This window comes from Bombina bombina, chromosome 6, assembly GCF_027579735.1.
Source record: "Bombina bombina isolate aBomBom1 chromosome 6, aBomBom1.pri, whole genome shotgun sequence".
Taxonomy (NCBI): domain Eukaryota; kingdom Metazoa; phylum Chordata; class Amphibia; order Anura; family Bombinatoridae; genus Bombina; species Bombina bombina.
The window spans coordinates 771,390,344-771,415,468 of NC_069504.1; the positions used below are offsets into that span (position 1 = coordinate 771,390,344).

General features: G+C 40.4%; 1 protein-coding gene across 2 annotated transcripts in view; it reads left to right on the plus strand.

The window, feature by feature from the left end:
* The window catches only part of ADGRE5 (adhesion G protein-coupled receptor E5), a 580,790-nt gene that overhangs the window by 269,641 nt on the left and 286,024 nt on the right, over window positions 1-25,125 (plus strand). For both annotated transcript variants that reach the window (XM_053718071.1, XM_053718072.1), the window contains exon 5: window positions 3,746-3,841. In XM_053718071.1, coding sequence (XP_053574046.1) covers window positions 3,746-3,841 — 96 coding nt within the window. The remainder of the gene's footprint in view (window positions 1-3,745; window positions 3,842-25,125) is intronic.

The window sequence follows — 25,125 nt, forward strand, 5'->3', positions numbered from 1 at the left end:
AGAGAAAGACTCTGCTCAACAGAGAAAACCACCCCCTCTTAGGACACAGCAACCTCATAACTAGAAACATTACCCTAGCAGGCTAAAAACTAGTAGAAAGTAAATTCTGATCTGACCTTTGTACACTTAGTTGAAAGAGGCATGGCCACCAACATTTACTGTAAGTACTGTTTTTCAAATAAAATTCTTAATTCCAGAAGAAAAAGTAGTATATTCCTCCTGTAAGGAGCAAACAGAAGGAGCAATAATACCCTCTGAAGCAAGAACAGCAGTAGTAGTGGTCAGAATGCATTAAAACATCAATACATTTATTGCATAAGATTGCTGAAGGAAATACCTTAGCAAATAATAATTTAAACATTTAACACTGGTAGTAAAATGTTCAAATAACCCAGCTTCAAAGGAAGAATTAGGGACAGAATAACAAGGCTCCATAACTGCAGAAAAACTAATAATAAAGTTAAATGCAGAAAACATAAAGTTAAATGATAATATCCCAATTAAAAAAGCTCTCAAAGAAAGGGAGACACTTACTCCCTATGAAAGAAACTCTTAAAAAACTTACAATTTGAAAAATCACTAATAAACGACAAGTACATTTTGGATCCAAACAGCACACTTGTAAAGTGAGGCGCGCGTCAAACTTATGCCATATATAATAGAAAAGGGAGCCAAAAAGTACAAACCCGAAGACCGGCTTGCGTAAAAAAAAAAAATGCTTGTGTAATACTAGCGTGTGTCAAAATATCCATGTGAAAACACAGAAGTGTCAAAAAATGTATGCACATGAAAAAATGACATGGTTAAAAATAAGCATATTAACATTTTTAAAGGGTAAATATCAAATTATATATATATATAACTCCCAAGGCTATGCACATATATTACAATATATATATAGTGAAACCCTAGATGGCTTATAGAGTGCAAAATAATTTAAAACATAGTACTTACCCAAAGGTACTCTGCTAATGGAGGAAACCAGTAGGAAAACAAGACCAGTGCTAAAAACATAGCAGCAGAGGAACTGGAATATGAGTATATTGACAAACCAACAGGCATAGGCAAAGGACAAGTCCCTGTGACCCCCATGGCAAGGCTTGTGACTAAATACCCACTGGTGAAATATACAGTATCTCACAAAAATGAGTACACCCCTCACATTTTTGTAAATATTTTATTATATCTTTTCATGTGACAACACTGAAGAAATGACACTTTGCTACAATGTAAAATAGTGAGTGTATAGCCTGTATAACAGTGTCAATTTGTTGTCCCCTCAAAATAACTCAACACACAGCCATTAATGTCTAAACCGTTGGCAACAAAAGTGAGTACACCCCTAAGTAGAAATGTCCAAATTGGACCCATTTAGTTATTTCCCTCCCCGGTGTCATGTGACTCGTTAGTGTTACAAGGTCTAAGGTGTGAATGGGGAGCAGGTGTGTTAAATTTGGCGTTATCACTCTCACACTCTCTCATACTAGTCACTGGAAGTTCAAAATGGCACCTCATGGCAAAGAACTCTCTGAGGATCTGAAAAAATAATTGTTGCTCTACATAAAGATGGCCTAGGCTATAAGAAGATTGCCAAGACCCTGGAACTGAGCTGCAGCACGGTGGGCAAGACCATACAGCGGTTTCACAGGACAGGTTCCACTCAGAGCAGGCCTCGCCATGGTCGACCAAAGAAGTTAAAGGGACACTGAATCCAAATTTTTTCTTTTGTGATTCAGATAGAGCATGCAATTTTAAGCAACTTTCTTATTTACTCCTATTATCAATTTTTCTTCATTCTCTTGGTATCTTTATTTGAAAAGCAAGAATGTAAGTTTAGATGCCGGCCCATTTTTGGTGAACAACCTGGGTTGCTCTTGCTCATTGGTGGATAAATTCACCCACCAATAAACAAGTGCTGTCCAGGGTTCTGAATAAAAAAAATAGCTTAGATGCCTTCTTTTTCAAATAAAGATAGCAAGAAAACAAAGAAAAATTGATAATAGGAGTAAATTAGAAAGTTGCTTAAAATTGCATGCTCTATCTGAATCACGAAATAATTTTTTTTTTGGGTTTAGTGTCCCTTTAAGTGCACGTGCTCAGCGTCATATCCAGAGGTTGTCGTCCCAGAAGGAAGCCTCTTCTAAAGATGATGCATAAGAAAGCCTGCAAACAGTTTGCTGAAGACAAGCAGACTAAGGACATGGATTACTGGAACCATGTCTTGTGGTCCGATGAGACCAAGATAACCTTATTTGGTTCAGATGGTGTCAAGCGTGTGTGGCGGCAACCAGGCGAGGAGTACAAAGACAAGTGTGTCTTGCCTATAGTCAAGCATGGTGGTGGGAGTGTCATGGTCTGGGCCTGCATGAGTGTTGCCGGCACAGGGAAGCTACAGTTCATTGAGAGAACCATGAATGCCAACATGTACTGTGACATACTGAAGCAGAGCATGATCCCCTCCCTTCAGAGACTGGGCCGCAGGGCAGTATTCCAACATGATAATGACTCCAAACACACCTCCAAGACGACCACTACCTTGCTAAAGAAGCTGAGGGTAAAGTTGATGTACCGGCCAAGCATGTCTCCAGACGTAAACCCTATTGAGCATCTGTGGGGCATCCTCAAACGGAAGGTAGGGGAGTGCAAGGTCTCTAACATCCACCAGCTCCATGCTGTTGTCATGGAGGAGTGGAAGAGGACTCCAATGACAACCTGTGAAGCTCTGGTGAACTCCATGACCAAGAGGGTTAAGGCAGTGCTAGAAAATAATGGTGGCCACACAAAATATTGACACTTTGGGCCCAATTTGGACATTTCCACTTATTGGTGTATTCACTTTTGTTGCCAACAGTTTAGACATTAATGGCTGAGTGTTGAGTTATCTTGAGGGGACAGCAAATTTACACTGTTATACAGGCTGTACACTCACTACTTTACATTGTAGCAAAGTGTCATTTCTTCAGCGTTGTCACATGAAAATATAAAATAAAATATATTTAAAAATGTGAGGGGTGTACTCACTTTTGTGAGATACTGTATATGTCACTTACAATACTCCAAATAAATCCCTCCGCCAAGCAACTGTACTGAGATGAAACAGACTTCAACTTGATCTGAGAACCTCTCTCTCTGAAGAACCAAATGCACATCTTCATTCTTCAACCACCTCTAGCAGAGACAAGGAACTGGTGAGGTGGGAGGGGTTTTATAGAGTTCTTGGGGTTTGTGAATCTTTGCCTCCTCCAAGTGGTAGGGAAGAGTAATTCCCAGGAGTAATAATAGTGGACTCTCACCGGCTTTTCTATTGAATTTCCAACTCACTCTTGAATATCATTAGCCTTGAGCTGCCCCCACCACCTCCAATATGGCTCATTGATACTCAACATGCTCCTTTCTTGGGACAAGAAATGCTTTTCTGTTCTTATGTTTGGATCTTGCAGCTTTAATTCTGGAGCCTGTAGAGGACGCTGAGGGTACATTTGGAGGAACTATGAAGATGTTACATTTTTATTTCTGCAAATACTGTATCTTCTCATAGTTTGATGCTAAAACTATCAAATCTATAGAATCAGCCTAGCATTTTTATATTCTAGTTTAGGTCAAAATTTTTCTTTGGAGTAAATAATTCTAAGAGTTGCATATTGTATTTATTTTGATGCTTATTTCTTATTTCAGTGGGTGTAACAGAAAACATATATTTCTGTGTCATTTAACAGTAGTCCTAATTTTCATTGACTCCTTGCAGATAAAACCTTGTGTGAAGGACAAAACGGTTGGTTAACTGAAGATGGTATTAACTGTAGCTGCTTCGAGGGATATATAGGCCCAGATTGTGCAGATGGTGAGTATATTCTGCAATGTGAAACAAACCTGTTTAAAGCACATGGAAGTCAAAATGAAACTTTCATGATTGAGGCACAATGTAAAAAAAAAAAACTTTCTCAGTTACTTTTGTTTTCAAATAAAATTATTTCTCATTCTTGAAACTTGGCTTCCTTCCATGAGAAAATCCTGAGGTAGGTTCAGGAGCATCCACAAGACTTGATCACTATATGGCAACAATGATTGTTTTAGCGCTCCTATGTTTACTCTGGTATTACAAGTTGAAAGTAAAACGTTATCACTCAATCGCTAACATCTGGAGGTTTCCATAGACTTCTATGGGGCATGCTGAAAAAGCCTTTTTTGTCTTTCGCTCAAGCTCTAACCCAAAGGTGCAAAGCTGTGTGAAGTTGGAACCCAATGTAATTAAATTGTGAAAACAAATATACTATTTGTTAGTGCTACATTTGTGCTGATTTGTGCTGCAAAAATGAACGTTAGTGCTGGTTTCATTTCAGAGATATTGCACATTATATTTTAGCTCATGTGACCTCAATCTCCGCCCACTTTCCACCCCATGTATACAAATCTACCATTCGTTAGTGCTACGTTTGTGCTGATTTGTGCTGCACAAATGGTTTAGTTACTGAGATATTGCACTTTATTTTTCAGCTCATGTGACCTCATCTCAGCCCACTTTCAACCTTATTTAATGAAATCATGAAAATATATATACCATTCGTTAGTGTGATACGTTTGTGCTGCAAAAATGAACATTTGTGCCTTTTTCATTTCAGAGATATTGCACTTTATATTGTATCCCATGTGACTTCTCCTCCCACTTTCCACCCCAAGTAATTAAATCATAAAAATAAATAAATACACTGTTTGTTTGTGCTGATTTTTGCTGCAAAAACAAACATTTGTGCTAGTTTCGTTTTTGAGATACTACACATTATATTTTAGCCCATGTGACCTCATCTCCACCCACTTTCTACCCCATGTAATTAAATCATGAAAAAATATACCTTTTGTTTGTGGTATTTGTGCTGATTTGAGAAAAAAATTGTTTTTCTTCTGTTGGAAAATTATTAAAGACATGGATGTGTACAGAAAAAGATGCAATGCAATATCTCAGAAACGAAACTGGCACAAATCAGCACAAACGCAGCACTAACGAATGGCATATTATTTTTTACAATTTAATTACATGGGGTAGAAAGTGGGTGAAGATTGAGCTCACATGAGCTAAAATGTAATGTGCAATATCTCTGAAATGAGACTGGCACTAACGTTCATTTTTGTGGCACAAATAAGCACAAACGTGGCACTAGATAATGGTATATTTGTATTCACAATTTAATTACATGGGGTGCCAATTTCACACAGCTCTAGTACAACCGTGCTAAAGCCAGCGTTAAGAATACTTGGAATACCTATGTTCTTCACTGTTATTTTTATATAGATAAATATATCTTTTTATATATATATATATATATATACATACATACATACATACATACATACATACATACATACATAGATAAGTATTATCCTACAGCGCTTGGAGAGAACGACCTGTGGCTCCTTAACAGAATGGGTCCCCAGCTACCCACAATACAGAGAAAGTATATAGAAAAAAGAGAGGGTTGAAGGAGCGCCTAACCAAAGGCAAGGTCTGATAACAGTCAAATTTAACCTATAACTATTAAAAAGTATTTAATAACACTTAATACATAAGTAACGAGTTATGATTGGTAATAACAAAATTACATATAAAATTACATATAAATGCATGGATCCATGACTGTAAGTTCAAGAACACAAAATGTAGGTACAACGGATAAAGATATAGCGTGTGGTGCGCTGACAATATGTACTCTAAGAATAATAAATTACAAAATCAGTAATCAGTGCAATAATAGTGTAAAAAAAGTAGATAGCAAGTGGATAAAAAAACAAGTGGATAAAATACAGTCAAATAGCAAAAAAAAAGCGTAAGTTAATATCTAATCAAAAAGTTCATCAAATGCTGTGACAGATCTCCTATAATGTCCAAAAAGTGGGTGCCGGAAAGGATGAAAAAATCCACAATGTAAAAATTAATCCAAAAATGTATCAAAAAATGTCAACAACTAGTGTGTCCAAAAACTAGTGAAAAAAATTAGTGAAAATATGGGGATGGGTTAACAATAAAAAATAAGAAAAATACAGGATATACGTCAGTAGTTAATCCAATCTTGAATTAAAAGCATCCAAAAAAATAGAAGTAAAAATCCTCAAAACCTGTGAACAAAAAACAGTGACATAGCATAATACTGTTTAAAATATATAACATATAAATAGCTTCACAATGACACACTCTGCCTCAACTTCTCTGTTCATATCTGAACTGAATTACAAAATACTTACCCGGTGGTATTTAACGCCCCAGCGCCTCAGATATATTTACCCTACTGCTTCATCAACCTGTTGGAGGCGTTGCGGAGAACTGGGGACAATGACCCACATTTGGTGGGGTTGCCCCCTCTTATCGGAATTCTGGCAAAACATAGAAAGTTGTACTAATAAAATTTTAGGCCTGGAAATCACCTTTAACCCTAGACTTGTATTGCTCAATATGATCCCACCAATACACTGCATATATCGCACGAAACTTCTCAAATTGATGTTAGCATGTGCAAAGAGACTGATACCTAGAATGTGGAAGACGCAAAACATTCCAATACACACACAGTGGGTAGCAGAAGTAGGACACATACTGAAACTAGAAAAACAACATTTCTACTATGTGGGAAAACGAGACTTTTTTAATGACATGTTCTTTATCTGGGAACAAGGCCTCCATAACCTAAACGAGGACAGAGAAGCCTAAAGCATAAAATAGGGATAGACTAGAATTGTCCCTAAACTCCTGAAATCTTTACAAACCCCTCTGGCACTCTACCTTTCCCGCCCCCCATATCCCTCTCCTTCCTTCCCCCCCTCCTTCCCCCACTGCCCCTTATATAAGGGACACTATTATCGGACAGCTTATCAACAACCAAAGATTGATTGTATTCTCTATGAATCGTATGTTTTTCTATACTATTCTCTTTTCATGCTGTATAACAGTCTTTCACAAATAAGCCATTGATTAATAATTATTGAATTTGCAATTATACAGTGTTTCAAATGTTGAATGTAATTTTTTTTTTCGGATGTATTGTTTTGAAACAAAAAAAACAATAAAAACTATTGAATCAAAAAAAAAAATATATAACATATAATTGGAATGTAGCTCACCATATATTGCCAACGCGTTTTGGCCCACTAATAGGGCCTTTCTGAAGACTAGTATATGGTTAGGTGAGTAAGTCCCTTTATACCTTTATGTGGCCAATCAGAGTAACTTGTCTTTGGCGCCAAAAAACATACCTGGTGTCACCGGAAGTGGTGTACCGGATATACTGACCCTTTGAACCGGATATGTAGTACCGGTAAATAACAATCATGGCTGATTAATTGTGTCTCATTTGCCCAAACTTCTATTGTTGAAATTATTCCCAAATAGTTGTATAGATATGAGACAGTATCTCTTAGAGACCTAACAGTTTGATCGGGGATATGTGATTACGCCAAACCGGAAATGGATAGTTTCATAAAACCGGAAGTAGGTGTGACGCAAACTTCCGGTTGGCTGCCGGATGGGAAATTGTCAATCCTCTGTTTACCATCCGGTCTAAAAGTCCACAGTGGGATCGTGTTTCGTTGTAGTTGGGAATATAATAGATCTAATGCTTACGATTAAGGATCAGAGATATATGACAAGTGTAATCTGATTGGCGTTACATAAAGTGAGAGTTGACTAAAATCGACGATATATCAATAAATGAGTGTCTATGTATGTATAGTCTGATTAAAATATACCTTTTGTTTGTGGTATTTGTGCTGATTTGAGAAAAAAATTGTTTTTCTTCTGTTGGAAAAATATTAAAGACATGGATGTGTACAGAAAAAGATGCAATGCAATATCTCAGAAACGAAACTGGCACAAATCAGCACAAACGCAGCACTAACGAATGGCATATTGTTTTTTACAATTTAATTACATGGGGTAGAAAGTGGGTGAAGATTGAGCTCACATGAGCTAAAATGTAATGTGCAATATCTCTGAAATGAGACTGGCACTAACGTTCATTTTTGTGGCACAAATAAGCACAAACGTGGCACTAGATAATGGTATATTTGTATTCACAATTTAATTACATGGGGTGCCAATTTCACACCGCTCTAGTACAACCGTGCTAAAGCCAGTGTTAAGAATACTTGGAATACCTATGTTCTTCACTGTTATTTTTATATAGATAAATATATCTTTATATATATATATATATATATATATACATACACATACATACATAAAGCCCTGGAAAAAATTAGGGGACCACTGCAAAATTATCAGTTTCTCTGGTCTTACTATTTATAGGTCTGTGTTTGATTGTAAAATGAACGTTTATTTTTTTTATTAACTACAGACAACATTTCTCCCAAATTCCAAATAACAATATCATCATTTAGAGCATTTATTTGCAGAAAATTACTACTGGTCAATATAAAAAAAAAGATGCAGTGTTTTCAGTCATCGAATACTGCAAAGAAAACTAGTTCATATTCATTTTTAAACAACACAATACTAATGTTTTAACTAAGCTAGAGTTCCGAAATCAAAATTTGGTGGAATAACCCTCATTTTCCATCATAGCTTTCATACATATTGGCATACTCTCCACCATTCTTTCACATTGCTGCTTAGTGGCTTTATGTCACTCCTGGAGCAAAACTTCAAGCAGCTCGGCTTTGATGGTTTGTGACCTTTCATTTTTCTCTTGATCACATTCCAGATGTTTTCAATGGGGTTCAGGTCTGGAGATTGAGCTGGCCATGACAGGGTTTTGATCTGATGGTCCTCCATTCACACCTTGATTGACCTGGCTGTGTGGCATGGAGCATTGTCCTGCTGGAAAAAAAAAAATCTTTAGAGTTGGGGAACATTGTCAGAGCAGAAGAAAGCAAGTTTTCTTCAAGGATAACCTTGTATGTAGCTTGATTCATGCATCATTCACAAAGATAGATCTGTTGGATTCCAGCCTTGCTGAAGCACCCCCAGATCATCAACGATTCTCCACCAAATTTCACAGTGGGTGCAAGACACTGTGGCTTGTAGGCCTCTCCAGGTCTTCATCTAACCATTAGACGGCCAGGTGTTGTGCAAAGCTGAAAACTATACTCATCAGAGAAGATTACCTACAAAAACACACATATACATATATCTGTATATTCAATATATACATCTCTCTCTCCATACATATACATATATCTCTCTCTCCATACATATACATATATTTCTCTCTCCATACATATACATATATCTCTCTCTCCATACATATTCATTTGATCCCACAAGTATATCAACTGCTAGGGTGCAATTGTTTTTAGGTTTATATTTTGTGGATCATGTTTGGCATTTGACAAAGGTGCTGGAAGAGCACCGAAACATTATGCCTTTTATATTGGCTCAATAAATGTTAAATTTTATTTTACAAGTCCAGTAAGTGGCTTTTCTTTGGATGGTATATATATATATTTGTATGTATGTATCAGTGGTGGCTGGGGAATTTTAAATATGGTGAGGCGCTAGACCTCACCCCTTCATATAAAGCCCTGCCTCAGATGGTTCCTCCCATATCACTAATAAATATATATTTCTCCAACATTGGTGTGTCCGGTCCACGGCGTCATCCATTACTTGTGGGAAATATTCTCCCCCACAGGGAAAGGCAAGGAGAGCACACAGCAAGAGCTGTCCATATAGCTCCCCCTCTGGCTCCGCCCCCCAGTCATTCTCCTTGCCGCTCTGAACAAGTAGCATCTCCACGGGGATGGTGAGGAGTTTGTGGTGTTAGTTGTAGTTTTTTATTCTTCTATCAAGAGTTTGTTATTTTAAAATAGTGCTGGCTTGTACTATTTACTCTACAACAGAAAAGTGATGAAGATTTCTGTTTAAGAGGGCTATGATTTTAGCACAAGTAACTAAAATCCATTTCTGTTACCACGCAGGACTGTTGAAACCAGAGAACTTCAGTTGGGGGTAACAGTTTGCAGACTTATCTGCTTCAGGTATGACTAGTCTCCTTCTAACAACACAGGCTAATGCTAGATGACAGTCATTTTTCCCCTCAGGGAAAACGGTAAGCCATTTTTCTTTCACCTCAGCAAAAAAGATAACAGGCTTCCCCTTTTTGATTTTTATGCTGGTAGACACTGTCAGGGGCCAAATCGATTGTTTTTTATTACAAAATGATGGCAATTGAAATGTTTTATAAGCTCATATACACTTGGGGACGTTTTTTTTTTTTATCTGGCTTGCTTTAGACACCTAAATCTAGTCAGGAAGGCCCCTTTACTCTAGTGTACTGAGGGAGGAGGCCTCATTTTGGCACTTCAGTTAATTTCAAGGCAGTGCATGCAGTTCCATGTGAGAGGGTCCTGTGGCTCAGAAAGTGACTCCAGAAGGCTTCTTTCTGTGGATGATTGACCCCTAAGAAAGGTAAAAGCTGCAGCAATGCTGTAAGCAGGGATTGTGGTGTATAAAAACGGTTAAATCCAACAATTAGCTCCGGTTTGCTTGTTGTAAGAGCTAGAGTCTCCATATTTGCTGTGCAATACTTTCTAAGCATTAAGACACTGGGGTCCAAATTTCAGAAAAATCGGATATTGCCTTCATAGTTTTTTGAACATTCAGAAATAAAGTGTGTCATTTTATTATTTAAAGAGACAGTAACGTTTTTGTTTAAAATCGTTTTTATTGCATTGTTTGCCTGCCTAAATCTGTTTAACATGTCTGTGCCATCAGATAACCTATGTTCTGTGTGTGTAGAGACAAATGTGGTTCCCCCTTCGAGTGTTTGTGATAATTGTGCCATAGCGTCCAAACAAAATGAGGACAGCTCTTGTTACATTTCATAATGTTGCCCAAGATGATTTAGCTAATGAAGGTAGTGGGGATAGTTCTACATCTTCTCCTTCTGTGTCTACACCAGCTTTGCCCGCGCAGGCGACACCTAGCGCGCCAGTGCTTATTTCTATGCAACAATTAACAGCAGTAGTGGATAATTCTATAGCAAATCTTTTATCCAAACTGCCAGCATTTCAGAGAAAGCGTGATTGTTCAGCTTTAAATACAGATAAAAGGGATGAACAATCAGACGCTGACGATGCTTTATCTATTTTACCCTCACATCAATCGGAATTGGCTGTGAGGGAAGGGCTGTCTGAGGGTGAAATTTCAGACTCAGGAAAAATTTCTCAACAGGCAGAACCTGATATAGTAGCATTTAAGTTTAAGCTAGAACATCTCCGCGCTTTGCTAAAGGAGGTATTAGCTACTCTGGATGACTGTGATTCTATGGTAGTACCAGAGAAGTTGTGCAAATTGGACAAATTTTTAGAGGTCCCAGTGCACGACGACGCTTTTCCAATACCCAAAAGGGTAGCGAACATAGTGGAAAAGGAGTGGGAGAAGCCAGGTGTACCCTTTGCCCCACCTCCTATATTTAAGAAAATGTTTCCCATAGTAGACCCTAGAAGGGACGCATGGCAGACGGTCCCGAAGGTTGAGGGAGCTGTTTCAACACTAGCGAAGCGCACCACTATTCCTATAGAGGACAGCTGCGCTTTCAAAGATCCTATGGATAAAAAATTGGAAGGATTGCTTAAAAAGATTTTTGTTCAGCAAGGGTTCATCCTTCAACCAGCTATGTGTGTTATTACTGTCACTTCAGCGGCGTCCTTTTGGTTTGAGGAACTAGAAAGGTCGCTCCAGAAAGAGACTTCCTATGAAGAAGTCATAGACAGAATTCACGCATTAAAATTAGCTAATTCCTTTATATTGGATGCCGCCTTTCAAATAACGAAATTGGCGGCGAAAAACTCAGGTTTTGCTATAGTAGCGCGGAGGGCGCTTTGGCTGAAATCCTGGTCGGCAGATGTGTCGTCCAAGACTAAGTTACTTAATATTCCTTTCAAGGGTAAGACCCTTTTTGGGCCGGAATTGAAGGAAATTATTTCAGACATCACTGGGGGTAAGGGCCATGCCCTCCCACAGGATAGGCCTTTTAAGGGTAAGAACAAGTCTAATTTTCGTTCCTTTCGCAATTTCAGGAACAGACCGGCTAATAACTCCACTGCCGCTAGACAAGAAGGTAACGCGGCCCAGCCCAAACCCACTTGGAAGCCCATGCAAGGCTGGAACAAGGGTAAACAGACCAAGAAACCTGCTGCTGCTACCAAGACAGCATGAAGGGGTAGCCCCGATCCGGCACCGGATCTGGTAGGGGGCAGACTATCTCTCTTCGCTCAGGCTTGGGCAAGAGATGTTCTGGATCCCTGGGCACTAGAGATAGTCTCCAAGGGATACCTGCTAGAGTTCAAGGGACTTCCTCCAAGGGGAAGGTTCCACCTGTCTCGCTTATCTTCAGACCAGATAAGGAAACAGGCATTCTTACATTGTGTAAGAGACCTATCAAAAATGGGAGTGATAAACCCAGTCCCCTCCGGGGAACAAGGTCTAGGTTTTTACTCAAACCTGTTTGTGGTTCCCAAAAAAGAGGGAACTTTCAGGCCAATTCTGGATTTAAAGATATTAAACAAGTTCCTCAGTGTTCCATCCTTCAAAATGGAAACCATTCGGACAATCTTGCCGACAATCCAGCAGGGTCAATATTTGACTACCGTGGATCTAAAGGATGCGTATCTGCATATTCCAATCCACAAAACTCATCATCAGTTCCTGAGGTTCGCCTTTCTGGACAAACATTACCAGTTCGTGGCTCTTCCATTTGGTTTAGCCACCGCTCCCAGAATTTTCACAAAGGTGCTAGGGTCCCTTCTAGCGGTCCTAAGGCCGAGGGGCATCGCTGTAGCACCTTATCTAGACGACATCCTAATCCAAGCGTCGTCTCTTTCCAAAGCAAGGGCCCACACAGACATTGTGTTGGCTTTTCTCAGATCTCACGGGTGGAAGGTGAACATAGAAAAGAGTTCACTGTCACCGTCCACAAGGGTTCCTTTTCTGGGAACAATAATAGATTCTGTGGAAATGAAGATCTTCCTGACAGAAGTCAGAAAGCTAAAGCTTCTAAACGTTTGTCGAGTTCTTCATTCTATTCCTCAACCCTCCATAGCTCAGTGCATGGAAGTAATAGGACTAATGGTCGCAGCAATGGACGTGGTTCCTTTTGCTCGAATTCATCTAAGACCATTACAGCTGTGCATGCTCAATCAGAGGAATGGGGACTATACAAACTTGTCTCCCCAAATTCAAGTAGACCAGGTAACCAGGGACTCACTTCTCTGGTGGTTGACCCAGGATCACCTGTCTCAGGGAATGAGTTTCCGCAGACCGGAGTGGGTCATCGTCACGACCGACGCCAGCCTCTTGGGGTGGGGCGCGGTCTGGGACTCCCTGAAAGCTCAGGGCCTATGGTCTCGGGAAGAGTCGCTTCTCCCGATAAACATTTTGGAACTAAGAGCAATATTCTATGCGCTCCTGGCTTGGCCTCAGCTAGCGGAAGCCAGGTTCATAAGATTTCAGTCGGACAACATAACGACTGTTGCGTACATCAATCATCAGGGGGGAACAAAGAGTTCCCTAGCGATGAAGGAAGTAACCAAGATTATCCAATGGGCAGAGAATCACTCCTGCCATCTATCTGCTATTCACATCCCAGGAGTAGACAACTGGGAGGCGAACTATTTGAGTCGTCAGACTTTCCATCCGGGGGAGTGGGAACTCCACCCGGAGGTCTTTGCTCAGTTAACCCAATTATGGGGCATTCCAGACATGGATCTAATGGCGTCCCGTCAGAACTTTAAGATTCCTTGCTACGGGTCCAGATCCAGGGATCCCAAGGCGACTCTAGTGGATGCATTAGTGGCGCCTTGGTCGTTCAACCTAGCGTATGTGTTTCCACCGTTTCCTCTCCTTCCCAGGCTCATAGCCAGGATCAAACAGGAGAAGGCCTCGGTGATTCTGATAGCTCCTGCGTGGCCACGCAGGACTTGGTATGCAGACCTGGTGAATATGTCATCGGCTCCACCATGGAAGCTACCTTTGAGACAGGATCTTCTAGTACAAGGTCCATTCGAACATCCAAATCTAGTTTCTCTGCAGCTGACTGCTTGGAAATTGAACGCTTGATTTTATCCAAGCGTGGGTTTTCGAATTCTGTGATGGATACTCTGGTCCAAGCCAGAAAACCTGTGACTAGAAAGATTTACCATAAAATATGGAAAAAATATATCTGCTGGTGTGAATCCAAGGGATTCTCCTGGAGTAAGATTAAAATTCCAAAGATTCTCTCCTTTCTCCAAGAAGGTTTGGATAAAGGGTTGTCAGCTAGTTCTCTAAAAGGACAGATTTCTGCTTTATCTGTCTTGTTACACAAACGACTGGCAGCTGTGCCAGATGTACAAGCTTTTGTTCAGGCTTTGGTTAGAATCAAGCCTGTTTACAGACCCATGACTCCTCCTTGGAGTTTAAATTTAGTTCTTTCAGTTCTTCAAGGGGTTCCGTTTGAACCTTTACATTCCATAGATATTAAGTTATTATCTTGGAAAGTTCTGTTTTTGGTTGCTATTTCTTCTGCTAGAAGAGTTTCTGAATTATCTGCTTTGCAATGTAATCCACCCTATCTGGTTTTCCATTCAGATAAGGTTGTTTTGCGTACTAAGCCTGGTTTTCTTCCAAAAGTTGTTTCCAACAAGAATATTAACCAGGAAATAGTTGTTCCTTCTCTGTGTCCGAATCCAGTTTCAAAGAATGAACGTTTATTACACAATTTAGATGTTGTTCGTGCTTTAAAGTTCTACTTAGAAGCAACAAAAGATTTTAGACAAACCTCATCTTTGTTTGTCGTTTACTCTGGTAAGAGGAGAGGTCAAAAAGCTACTGCTACCTCTCTCTCTTTCTGGCTGAAAAGCATTATCCGATTGGCTTATGAGACTGCCGGACGGCAACCTCCTGACCGAATCACAGCTCACTCTACTAGGGCTGTGGCTTCCACTTGGGCCTACAAGAACGAGGCTTCTGTTGATCAGATATGTAAGGCAGCGACTCGGTCCTCTCTGCACACTTTTGACAAATTCTACAAATTTGATACTTATGCTTCTTCGTAGGCTTTTTTTGGGAGAAAGGTTTTGCAAGCCGTGGTGCCTTCCATTTAGGTAACCTGATTTGCTCCCTCCCTTCATCCGTGTCCTAAAGCTTTGGTATTGGTTCCCACAAGTAATGGATGACGCCGTGGACCGGACACACCAATGTTGGAGAAAACAGAATTTATGCTTACCTGATAAATTACTTTCTCCAACGGTGTGTCCGGTCCACGGCCCGCCCTGGTTTCCTAATCAGGTTGAAAATTTTTTTCTTTGTACACTACAGTCACCACGGCACCCTATAGTTTCTCCTTTTTCTCCTAACCGTCGGTCGAATGACTGGGGGGCGGAGCCAGAGGGGGAGCTATATGGACAGCTCTTGCTGTGTGCTCTCCTTGCCTTTCCCTGTGGGGAAGAATATTTCCCACAAGTAATGGATGACGCCGTGGACCGGACACACCGTTGGAGAAAGTAATTTATCAGGTAAGCATAAATTCTGTTATTTGTGTGTGTACATATATATATATATATATATATATATATATACATATACACACACAAATACACATATATATATATATATATATATATATATATATACACACACACACACACACATACATACATATATATAATATATATCTCAAACTTGGGGACACATAGGAGACATATTACAGGAATGTTTTGACAAAAGAAAGTAAAACTACAGGTTTGAAGTCAAGCTCCTCTAATATTGAAAGTTTAAATAGTAAGGCAATGTTTTTAATGGTCCCACAGTTACATTTGCTATGTGTTTTTGTGCACCTTTAATCTCACACATTATTTCCCACTGATCCCTGCAGATGTAAAGCAGACACAATGCACACTAGTTTTATGTGACCTCAGATCACATACAATAAGTGTGTCTTGTGACCTGCAGTGGAGAACCCCAGGATTTCCTTGTTTGCTTGCTTATCTGTTGCTAATTAGTAAAGCAGGATCATTTTTGCCATGATATACAGCACAATACTCTCACACACACTCAGTGTGTGTAAGAGTATTGTGCTGTATATCCTGGTAAAAACGATCCTGTCACTGGCTGGTTATAAGGCTCTTACCTTCTGCCTCTCACTGTCAACTTGTCTCACACTTACTGCAGGGGGATGATGATGTCACCACAGCTCCATGGGTTAGCAGGAGGAGGGGCAGTGCAAGTTAACTGTGAGAGCACCAGCTACTAATCCCTGCTGCACAATCTAATGCCTCTGTAACAGCAGGGATATGCAGATCTATTGTTATCTGACAGGTGAGAATAGATATCAAATCTGCATTTTACTTGTAAAGCTGTTCTGATGCCTTTCTGATTCTTTCTCCTGTGTTTATTGCAGCCAGGAAGGCATAAGAACAGCTTTACAAGTAAAATGCAGATATGATATCTATCCTCACCTGCTCCTATTCACAGCCAGATAACAAGATGGTACTGATTGTCTTCCTAATGTTTCTCTCTCTGCATCCTTGGCTTGCAGTGTAATCGATCTCTCCCTCTGCTTGCAGATTGCCCTCTCCAGCTCTCAGTCACATAATAAAGCTGCACTCGCAGATACAGTGTTCTAATAAGCTCCAACTCCACTCGCTCAGCCCTCCCTGTCAGCAGCAGTCACCCGGCTCTGGGAGACAGTTAGGCACGCTTTGCTTGCTGCAATCCCACCCCTCATGAGAGTCCAATGAGAGAATAGAAGCCCATGTCACTCATGCTATCCACCAATAAGCAATTAAAAATTAAAAGTCCGTCTGTGCTTAGGGGCCCGAATAAAAAGTGCATTGGTCACATGACAAACAGCCAATAGGGGCACACAAAGCTTGTGCAAAGTGCTATAAAACAGGGCATATTCCACAAACGCCCCCCTTAGATTCTAGTTTCTGAATCTGGCAGTATTTAATAATAAAAGCTTTGCATAGAATAAAAGAAAATATTACAATTATTATTTTAAATTAAACTCCAACTTCTGAAAAAAATTATAACTTTACAACGCATTTTAATTTATTTTTATATTTTGGCAAATGGCATTTAATTAATTTTATTTTTGTTTTTTGCCCAAGACTAATGGGGCGCTGCCCTTACTGTCCTAATAGGGAGCCTCCACTGATATATATATATATATATATATATATATATATATATATATATATATATATATATATTGTGTATATATATATATTGTGTATATATATATATATATATATATATATATATATATATATATACATATATATACATATACAGTATATATATATATATATACATATATATATATATTTATATAAATATATATATAAATATAAGAAAATTTATGCTTACCTGATAAATTTGTTTCTTTTTAGACATGATGAGTCTACGGATTTCATCCTTACTTGTGGGATTACCCCTCCTGGCCAGCAGGAGGAGGCAAAGAGCACCACAGCAGAGCTGTATCTATAGCTCCTACCTTCCCTCCCACTCCAGCCATTCGACCGAAGTTAGGAAGAGAAAGGAAAAGCCAAGATGCAGAGGTGTCTGAAGTTTACAAAAATTAATAACCTGTCTCAGAGTAGAACTTTAAAGCACGGACTACGTCTAAATTATGTAACAGACGTTCCTTCTTAGAAGAAGGATTAGGACACAAGGAAGGAACAACAATCTCCTGATTAATATTCTTGTTAGAAACAACTTTAGGAAGAAAAACAGGTATTGTACGCAACACCACCTTATCCGAATGGAAAATAAGGTAAGGAGAATTATATTGAAATGCCGAAAACTCTTCGAGCAGAAGAAATAGCAACCAAAAATAAAACTTTCCAAGATAATAACTTAATATCCATGGAATGCATAGGTTCAAATGGAACCCCTTGAAGGACTCTAAGAACTAAATTTAAACTCCAAGGAGGAGTAATTGGTCTAAATACAGGCCTGATTCTAGTCAGAGCCTGACAAAAAGATTGCACATCTAGAACATCTGTCAGATGCTTATGTAACAAAATAGATAAAGCAGAAATCTGACCCTTTTAGGAACTTGCTGATAACCCTTTCTCCAATCCTACTTGGAGAAAAGACAAAATCCTGGGAATCCTAACCCTACTCCATGAGTAGCCCATAGATTCACACCAATAAAGATATTTAATCCATATCTTATGGTAAATTTGCCTAGTGTAAGGGATTGACCTCAATTCTGCCTCTTGTTACACTGTTCCTTTAAGAGAGATCTCCTCCTTCCTATAAAGGGCACTTTCTTCCAGCATTTCCTTGCTGGATTATTGAAGTTTCATTTGCTTCTTCAAGCTGTCAGCTACTCTAGTGGTTATACTAAATCCTCACTTCGTCCTTACTAAAGACTATTTCAGCCTCCTCTTCCTGACATCCGCTGAACCTAATCATCAACAAGTTAAGTATAAGAGCGATCTTATACTTACATACCGCAACTCTACCCCTGCCTTCCCCCTGACAACTGGAGACTCTGAACAGGCCGCCTACGTCATCAGCTGCGGCCGCCTCTCTCCTTCAGTGTCTTTCTCCCATCAGACTCGCCGGGTAAGCTCCGGTAGGCTACGCAACATAACAGCAGCTTCATCTCTAACCTGCTCTCTACAGTCACTAACAACTTGACTGGAGATTCACTAACAGAGACGTTACCATACAGGAACAGGAGGTATGTTCTAACTTATGTAATAATAGTGCTACAAGCCGTAACTTATCTTGCTGGTATCAGACATTCAGATTTCAGTAGTTAATAGATGCGGCAATATTAAGTCACTGTTGTAACTTAGGAAAAACCTGAGGTTAGTTACTACTGTGACACATAACCAAATTTTCATATAGATCTCTTAGTTAAGATATATATTAGATTTAGATTAGATTAGATTCGTTTTATTGTCATTGTACAAAGTAGGAAAACAGAGACAACGAAATTATATTTGAAAATCTAACCAATCCTATACACAGATAGCACTATAATGGTAAAACTAATAGATAGCAAAAAATTCAAGTGACTTGTGCAAAAAAAATTCTATACCGCAAAAATAAATACAATGCAAGTGTAATAAAGTGCAAGTGCAAAAAAAATCAGTTCCATACAAAAAAGTATATATATGTGTAAAAAAAATGTAATATAAAAAATTTGTCATCTTGCACACATATGTGTATATTTGCATTATATATATGATGTGAATCGTGAGTGTTTTATATGAATCACATGTGTGTTTTATATTATATGTGTTATGTGAATGTAGAGTGAGGTGAGAAAGGACCATTAACAGGATAATCAATAAATTAAATTAAAACCATTATTAGCACTTTCTTCATTATAATAAAAAAATCTAATCATCAAAAGGATAAAAAATTAAAAAATTAAAAAAGCTATAAGCATAAGAGAGATTTCTCCAACATAGGTGTGTCCGGTCCACGGCGTCATCCTTACTTGTGGGATATTCTCTTCCCCAACAGGAAATGGCAAAGAGCCCAGCAAAGCTGGTCACATGATCCCTCCTAGGCTCCGCCTACCCCAGTCATTCTCTTTGCCGTTGTACAGGCAACATCTCCACGGAGATGGCTTAGAGTTTTTTAGTGTTTAACTGTAGTTTTTATTATTCAATCAAGAGTTTGTTATTTTAAAATAGTGCTGGTATGTACTATTTACTCAGAAACAGAAAAGAGATGAAGATTTCTGTTTGTATGAGGAAAATGATTTTAGCACCGTAACTAAAATCCATGGCTGTTCCACACAGGACTGTTGAGAGCAATTAACTTCAGTTGGGGGAACAGTGTGCAGTCTCTTGCTGCTTGAGGTATGACACATTCTAACAAGACGATGTAATGCTGGAAGCTGTCATTTTTCCCTATGGGATCCGGTAAGCCATGTTTATTACGATGGTAAATAAGGGCTTCACAAGGGCTTATTAAGATTGTAGACTTTTCTGGGCTAAATCGATTCAGTTTTAAAACATATTTAGCTTTGAGGAATCATTTTATCTGGGTTTTATTGATATTATAATATCGGCAGGCACTGTATTAGACACCTTATTTCTCTGGGGCTTTCCCAAAGCATAAGCAGAGCCTCATTTTCGCGCCGGTGTGGCGCACTTGTTTTTGAGAGGCATGGCATGCAGTCGCATGTGAGAGGAGCTCTGATACTTAGAAAAGACTTTCTGAAGGCGTCATTTGGTATCGTATTCCCCTTTGGGCTTGGTTGGGTCTCAGCAAAGCAGATACCAGGGACTGTAAAGGGGTTAAAGTGTTAAAACGGCTCCGGTTCCGTTATTTTAAGGGTTAAAGCTTCCAAATTTGGTGTGCAATACTTTTAAGGCTTTAAGACACTGTGGTGAAAATTTGGTGAATTTTGTACAATTCCTTCATGTTTTTTCGCAATTGCAGTATTAAAGTGTGTTCAGTTTAAAATTTAAAGTGACAGTAACGGTTTTATTTTAAAACGTTTTTTGTACTTTATTATCAAGTTTATGCCTGTTTAACATGTCTGAACTACCAGATAGACTGTGTTCTGAATGTGGGGAAGCCAGAATTCCTGTTCATTTAAATAAATGTGATTTATGTGATAATGACAATGATGCCCAAGATGATTCCTCAAGTGAGGGGAGTAAGCATGGTACTGCATCATTCCCTCCTTCGTCTACACGAGTCTTGCCCACTCAGGCGGCCCCTAGTACATCTAGCGCGCCAATACTGCTTACTATGCAACAATTAACGGCTGTAATGGATAATTCTGTCAAAAACATTTTAGCCAAAATGAACCCTTGTCAGCGTAAGCGTGGCTGCTCTGTTTTAGTTACTGAAGAGCATGACGACGCTGATATTAATATCTCTGAAGGGCCCCTAACCCAATCTGAGGGGGCCAGGGAGGTTTTGTCTGAGGGAGAAATTACTGATTCAGGGAACATTTCTCAACAGGCTGAACCTGATGTAATTGCATTTAAATTTAAGTTGGAACATCTCCGCATTCTGCTTAAGGAGGTATTATCCACTCTGGATGATTGTGAAAAGTTGGTCATCCCAGAGAAACTATGTAAAATGGACAAGTTCCTAGAGGTGCCGGAGCTCCCAGAAGCTTTTCCTATACCCAAGCGGGTGGCGGACATTGTTAATAAAGAATGGGAAAGGCCCGGTATTCCTTTCGTCCCTCCCCCCATATTTAAAAAATTGTTTCCTATGGTCGACCCCAGAAAGGACTTATGGCAGACAGTCCCCAAGGTCGAGGGAGCGGTTTCTACTTTAAACAAACGCACCACTATACCCATAGAGGATAGTTGCGCTTTCAAAGATCCTATGGATAAAAAATTAGAAGGTTTGCTTAAAAAGATGTTTGTTCAGCAGGGTTACCTTCTACAACCAATTTCATGCATTGTCCCTGTCACTACAGCCGCATGTTTCTGGTTTGATGAACTGATAAAGGCGCTCGATAGTGATTCTCCTCCTTATGAGGAGATTATGGACAGAATCAATGCTCTCAAATTGGCTAATTCTTTCACCCTAGACGCCACTTTGCAATTGGCTAGGTTAGCGGCTAAGAATTCTGGGTTTGCTATTGTGGCGCGCAGAGCGCTTTGGTTGAAATCTTGGTCGGCTGACCCGTCTTCCAAGAACAAGCTACTAAACATTCCTTTCAAGGGGAAAACGCTGTTTGGCCCTGACTTGAAAGAGATTATCTCGGATATCACTGGGGGTAAGGGCCACGCCCTTCCTCAGGATCGGCCTTTCAAGGCGAAAAATAGACCCAATTTTCGTCCCTTTCGTAAAAACGGACCAGCCCAAAGTGCTACGTCCTCTAAGCAAGAGGGTAATACTTCTCAAGCCAAGCCAGCTTGGAGACCAATGCAAGGCTGGAACAAGGGAAAGCAGGCCAAGAAGCCTGCCACTGCTACCAAGACAGCATGAAATATTGGCCCCCGATCCGGGACCGGATCTGGTGGGGGGCAGACTCTCTCTCTTCGCTCAGGCTTGGGCAAGAGATGTTCTGGATCCCTGGGCGCTAGAAATAGTCTCCCAGGGTTATCTTCTGGAATTCAAGGGACTTCCCCCAAGGGGGAGGTTCCACAGGTCTCAGTTGTCTTCAGACCACATAAAAAGACAGGCGTTCTTACATTGTGTAGAAGACCTGTTAAAAATGGGAGTGATTCATCCTGTTCCACTAAGAGAACAAGGGATGGGGTTCTACTCCAATCTGTTCATAGTTCCCAAAAAAGAGGGAACGTTCAGACCAATCTTAGATCTCAAGATCTTAAACAAGTTTCTCAAGGTTCCATCTTTCAAGATGGAAACCATTCGAACTATTCTTCCTTCCATCCAGGAGGGTCAATTCATGACCACGGTGGATTTAAAGGATGCGTATCTACATATTCCTATCCACAAGGAACATCATCGGTTCCTAAGGTTTGCATTCCTGGACAAACATTACCAGTTCGTGGCGCTTCCTTTCGGATTAGCCACTGCTCCAAGGATTTTCACAAAGGTACTAGGCTCCCTTCTAGCGGTGCTAAGACCAAGGGGCATTGCAGTAGTACCTTACCTGGACGACATTCTGATTCAAGCGTCGTCCCTTCCTCAAGCAAAGGCTCACACGGACATTGTCCTGGCCTTTCTCAGATCTCACGGCTGGAAAGTGAACGTGGAAAAGAGTTCTCTATCCCCGTCAACAAGGGTTCCCTTCTTGGGAACAATTATAGACTCTTTAGAAATGAGGATCTTTCTAACAGAGGCCAGAAAAACAAAACTTCTAGACTCTTGTCGGATACTTCATTCCGTTCCTCTTCCTTCCATAGCTCAGTGCATGGAAGTGATCGGGTTGATGGTAGCGGCGATGGACATAGTTCCTTTTGCGCGCATTCATCTAAGACCATTACAACTGTGCATGCTCAGTCAGTGGAATGGGGACTATACAGACTTGTCTCCGAAGATACAAGTAAATCAGAGGACCAGAGACTCACTCCGTTGGTGGCTGTCCCTGGACAATCTGTCTCAAGGGATGACGTTCCGCAGACCAGAGTGGGTCATTGTCACGACCGACGCCAGTCTGATGGGCTGGGGCGCGGTCTGGGGATCCCTGAAAGCTCAGGGTCTTTGGTCTCGGGAAGAATCTCTTCTACCGATAAATATTCTGGAACTGAGAGCGATATTCAATGCTCTCAAGGCCTGGCCTCGGCTAGCGAGGACCAAGTTCATACGGTTTCAATCAGACAACATGACAACTGTTGCGTACATCAACCATCAGGGGGGAACAAGGAGTTCCCTAGCGATGGAAGAAGTGACCAAAATCATTCTATGGGCGGAGTCTCACTCCTGCCACCTGTCTGCTATCCACATCCCAGGAGTGGAAAATTGGGAAGCGGATTTTCTGAGTCGTCAGACATTGCATCCGGGGGAGTGGGAACTCCATCCGGAAATCTTTGCCCAAGTCACTCACCTGTGGGGCATTCCAGACATGGATCTGATGACCTCTCGTCAGAACTTCAAAGTTCCTTGCTACGGGGCCAGATCCAGGGATCCCAAGGCGGCTCTAGTGGATGCACTAGTAGCACCTTGGACCTTCAAACTAGCTTATGTGTTCCCGCCATTTCCTCTCATCCCCAGGCTGGTAGCCAGGATCAATCAGGAGAGGGCGTCGGTGATCTTGATAGCTCCTGCGTGGCCACGCAGGACTTGGTATGCAGATCTGGTGAATATGTCATCGGCTCCACCTTGGAAGCTACCTTTGAGACGAGACCTTCTTGTTCAGGGTCCGTTCGAACATCCGAATCTGGTTTCACTCCAGCTGACTGCTTGGAGTTTGAACGCTTGATTTTATCGAAGCGAGGATTCTCAGATTCTGTTATCGATACTCTTGTTCAGGCCAGAAAGCCTGTAACTAGAAAGATTTACCACAAAATTTGGAAAAAATATATCTGTTGGTGTGAATCTAAAGGATTCCCTTGGGACAAGGTTAAGATTCCTAGGATTCTATCCTTCCTTCAAGAAGGATTGGAAAAAGGATTATCTGCTAGTTCCCTGAAGGGACAGATTTCTGCCTTGTCGGTATTACTTCACAAAAAGCTGGCAGCTGTGCCAGATGTTCAAGCCTTTGTTCAGGCTCTGGTTAGAATCAAGCCTGTTTACAAACCTTTGACTCCTCCTTGGAGTCTCAATTTAGTTCTTTCAGTTCTTCAGGGGGTTCCGTTTGAACCCTTACATTCCGTTGATATTAAGTTATTATCTTGGAAAGTTTTGTTTTTAGTTGCGATTTCTTCTGCTAGAAGAGTCTCAGAATTATCTGCTCTGCAGTGTTCTCCTCCTTATCTGGTGTTCCATGCAGATAAGGTGGTTTTACGTACTAAACCTGGTTTTCTTCCAAAAGTTGTTTCTAACAAAAACATTAACCAGGAGATTATCGTACCTTCTCTGTGTCCAAAACCAGTTTCAAAGAAGGAACGTTTGTTGCACAATTTGGATGTTGTTCGCGCTCTAAAATTCTATTTAGATGCTACAAAGGATTTTAGACAAACATCTTCCTTGTTTGTTGTTTATTCAGGTAAAAGGAGAGGTCAAAAAGCAACTTCTACCTCTCTCTCTTTTTGGATTAAAAGCATCATCAGATTGGCTTACGAGACTGCCGGACGGCAGCCTTCCGAAAGAATCACAGCTCATTCCACTAGGGCTGTGGCTTCCACATGGGCCTTCAAGAACGAGGCTTCTGTTGATCAGATATGTAGGGCAGCGACTTGGTCTTCACTGCACACTTTTACCAAATTTTACAAGTTTGATACTTTTGCTTCTTCTGAGGCTATTTTTGGGAGAAAGGTTTTGCAAGCCGTGGTGCCTTCCATTTAGGTGACCTGATTTGCTCCCTCCCTTCATCCGTGTCCTAAAGCTTTGGTATTGGTTCCCACAAGTAAGGATGACGCCGTGGACCGGACACACCTATGTTGGAGAAAACAGAATTTATGTTTACCTGATAAATTTCTTTCTCCAACGGTGTGTCCGGTCCACGGCCCGCCCTGGTTTTTTAATCAGGTCTGATAATTTATTTTCTTTAACTACAGTCACCACGGTACCATATGGTTTCTCCTATGCAAATATTCCTCCTTAACGTCGGTCGAATGACTGGGGTAGGCGGA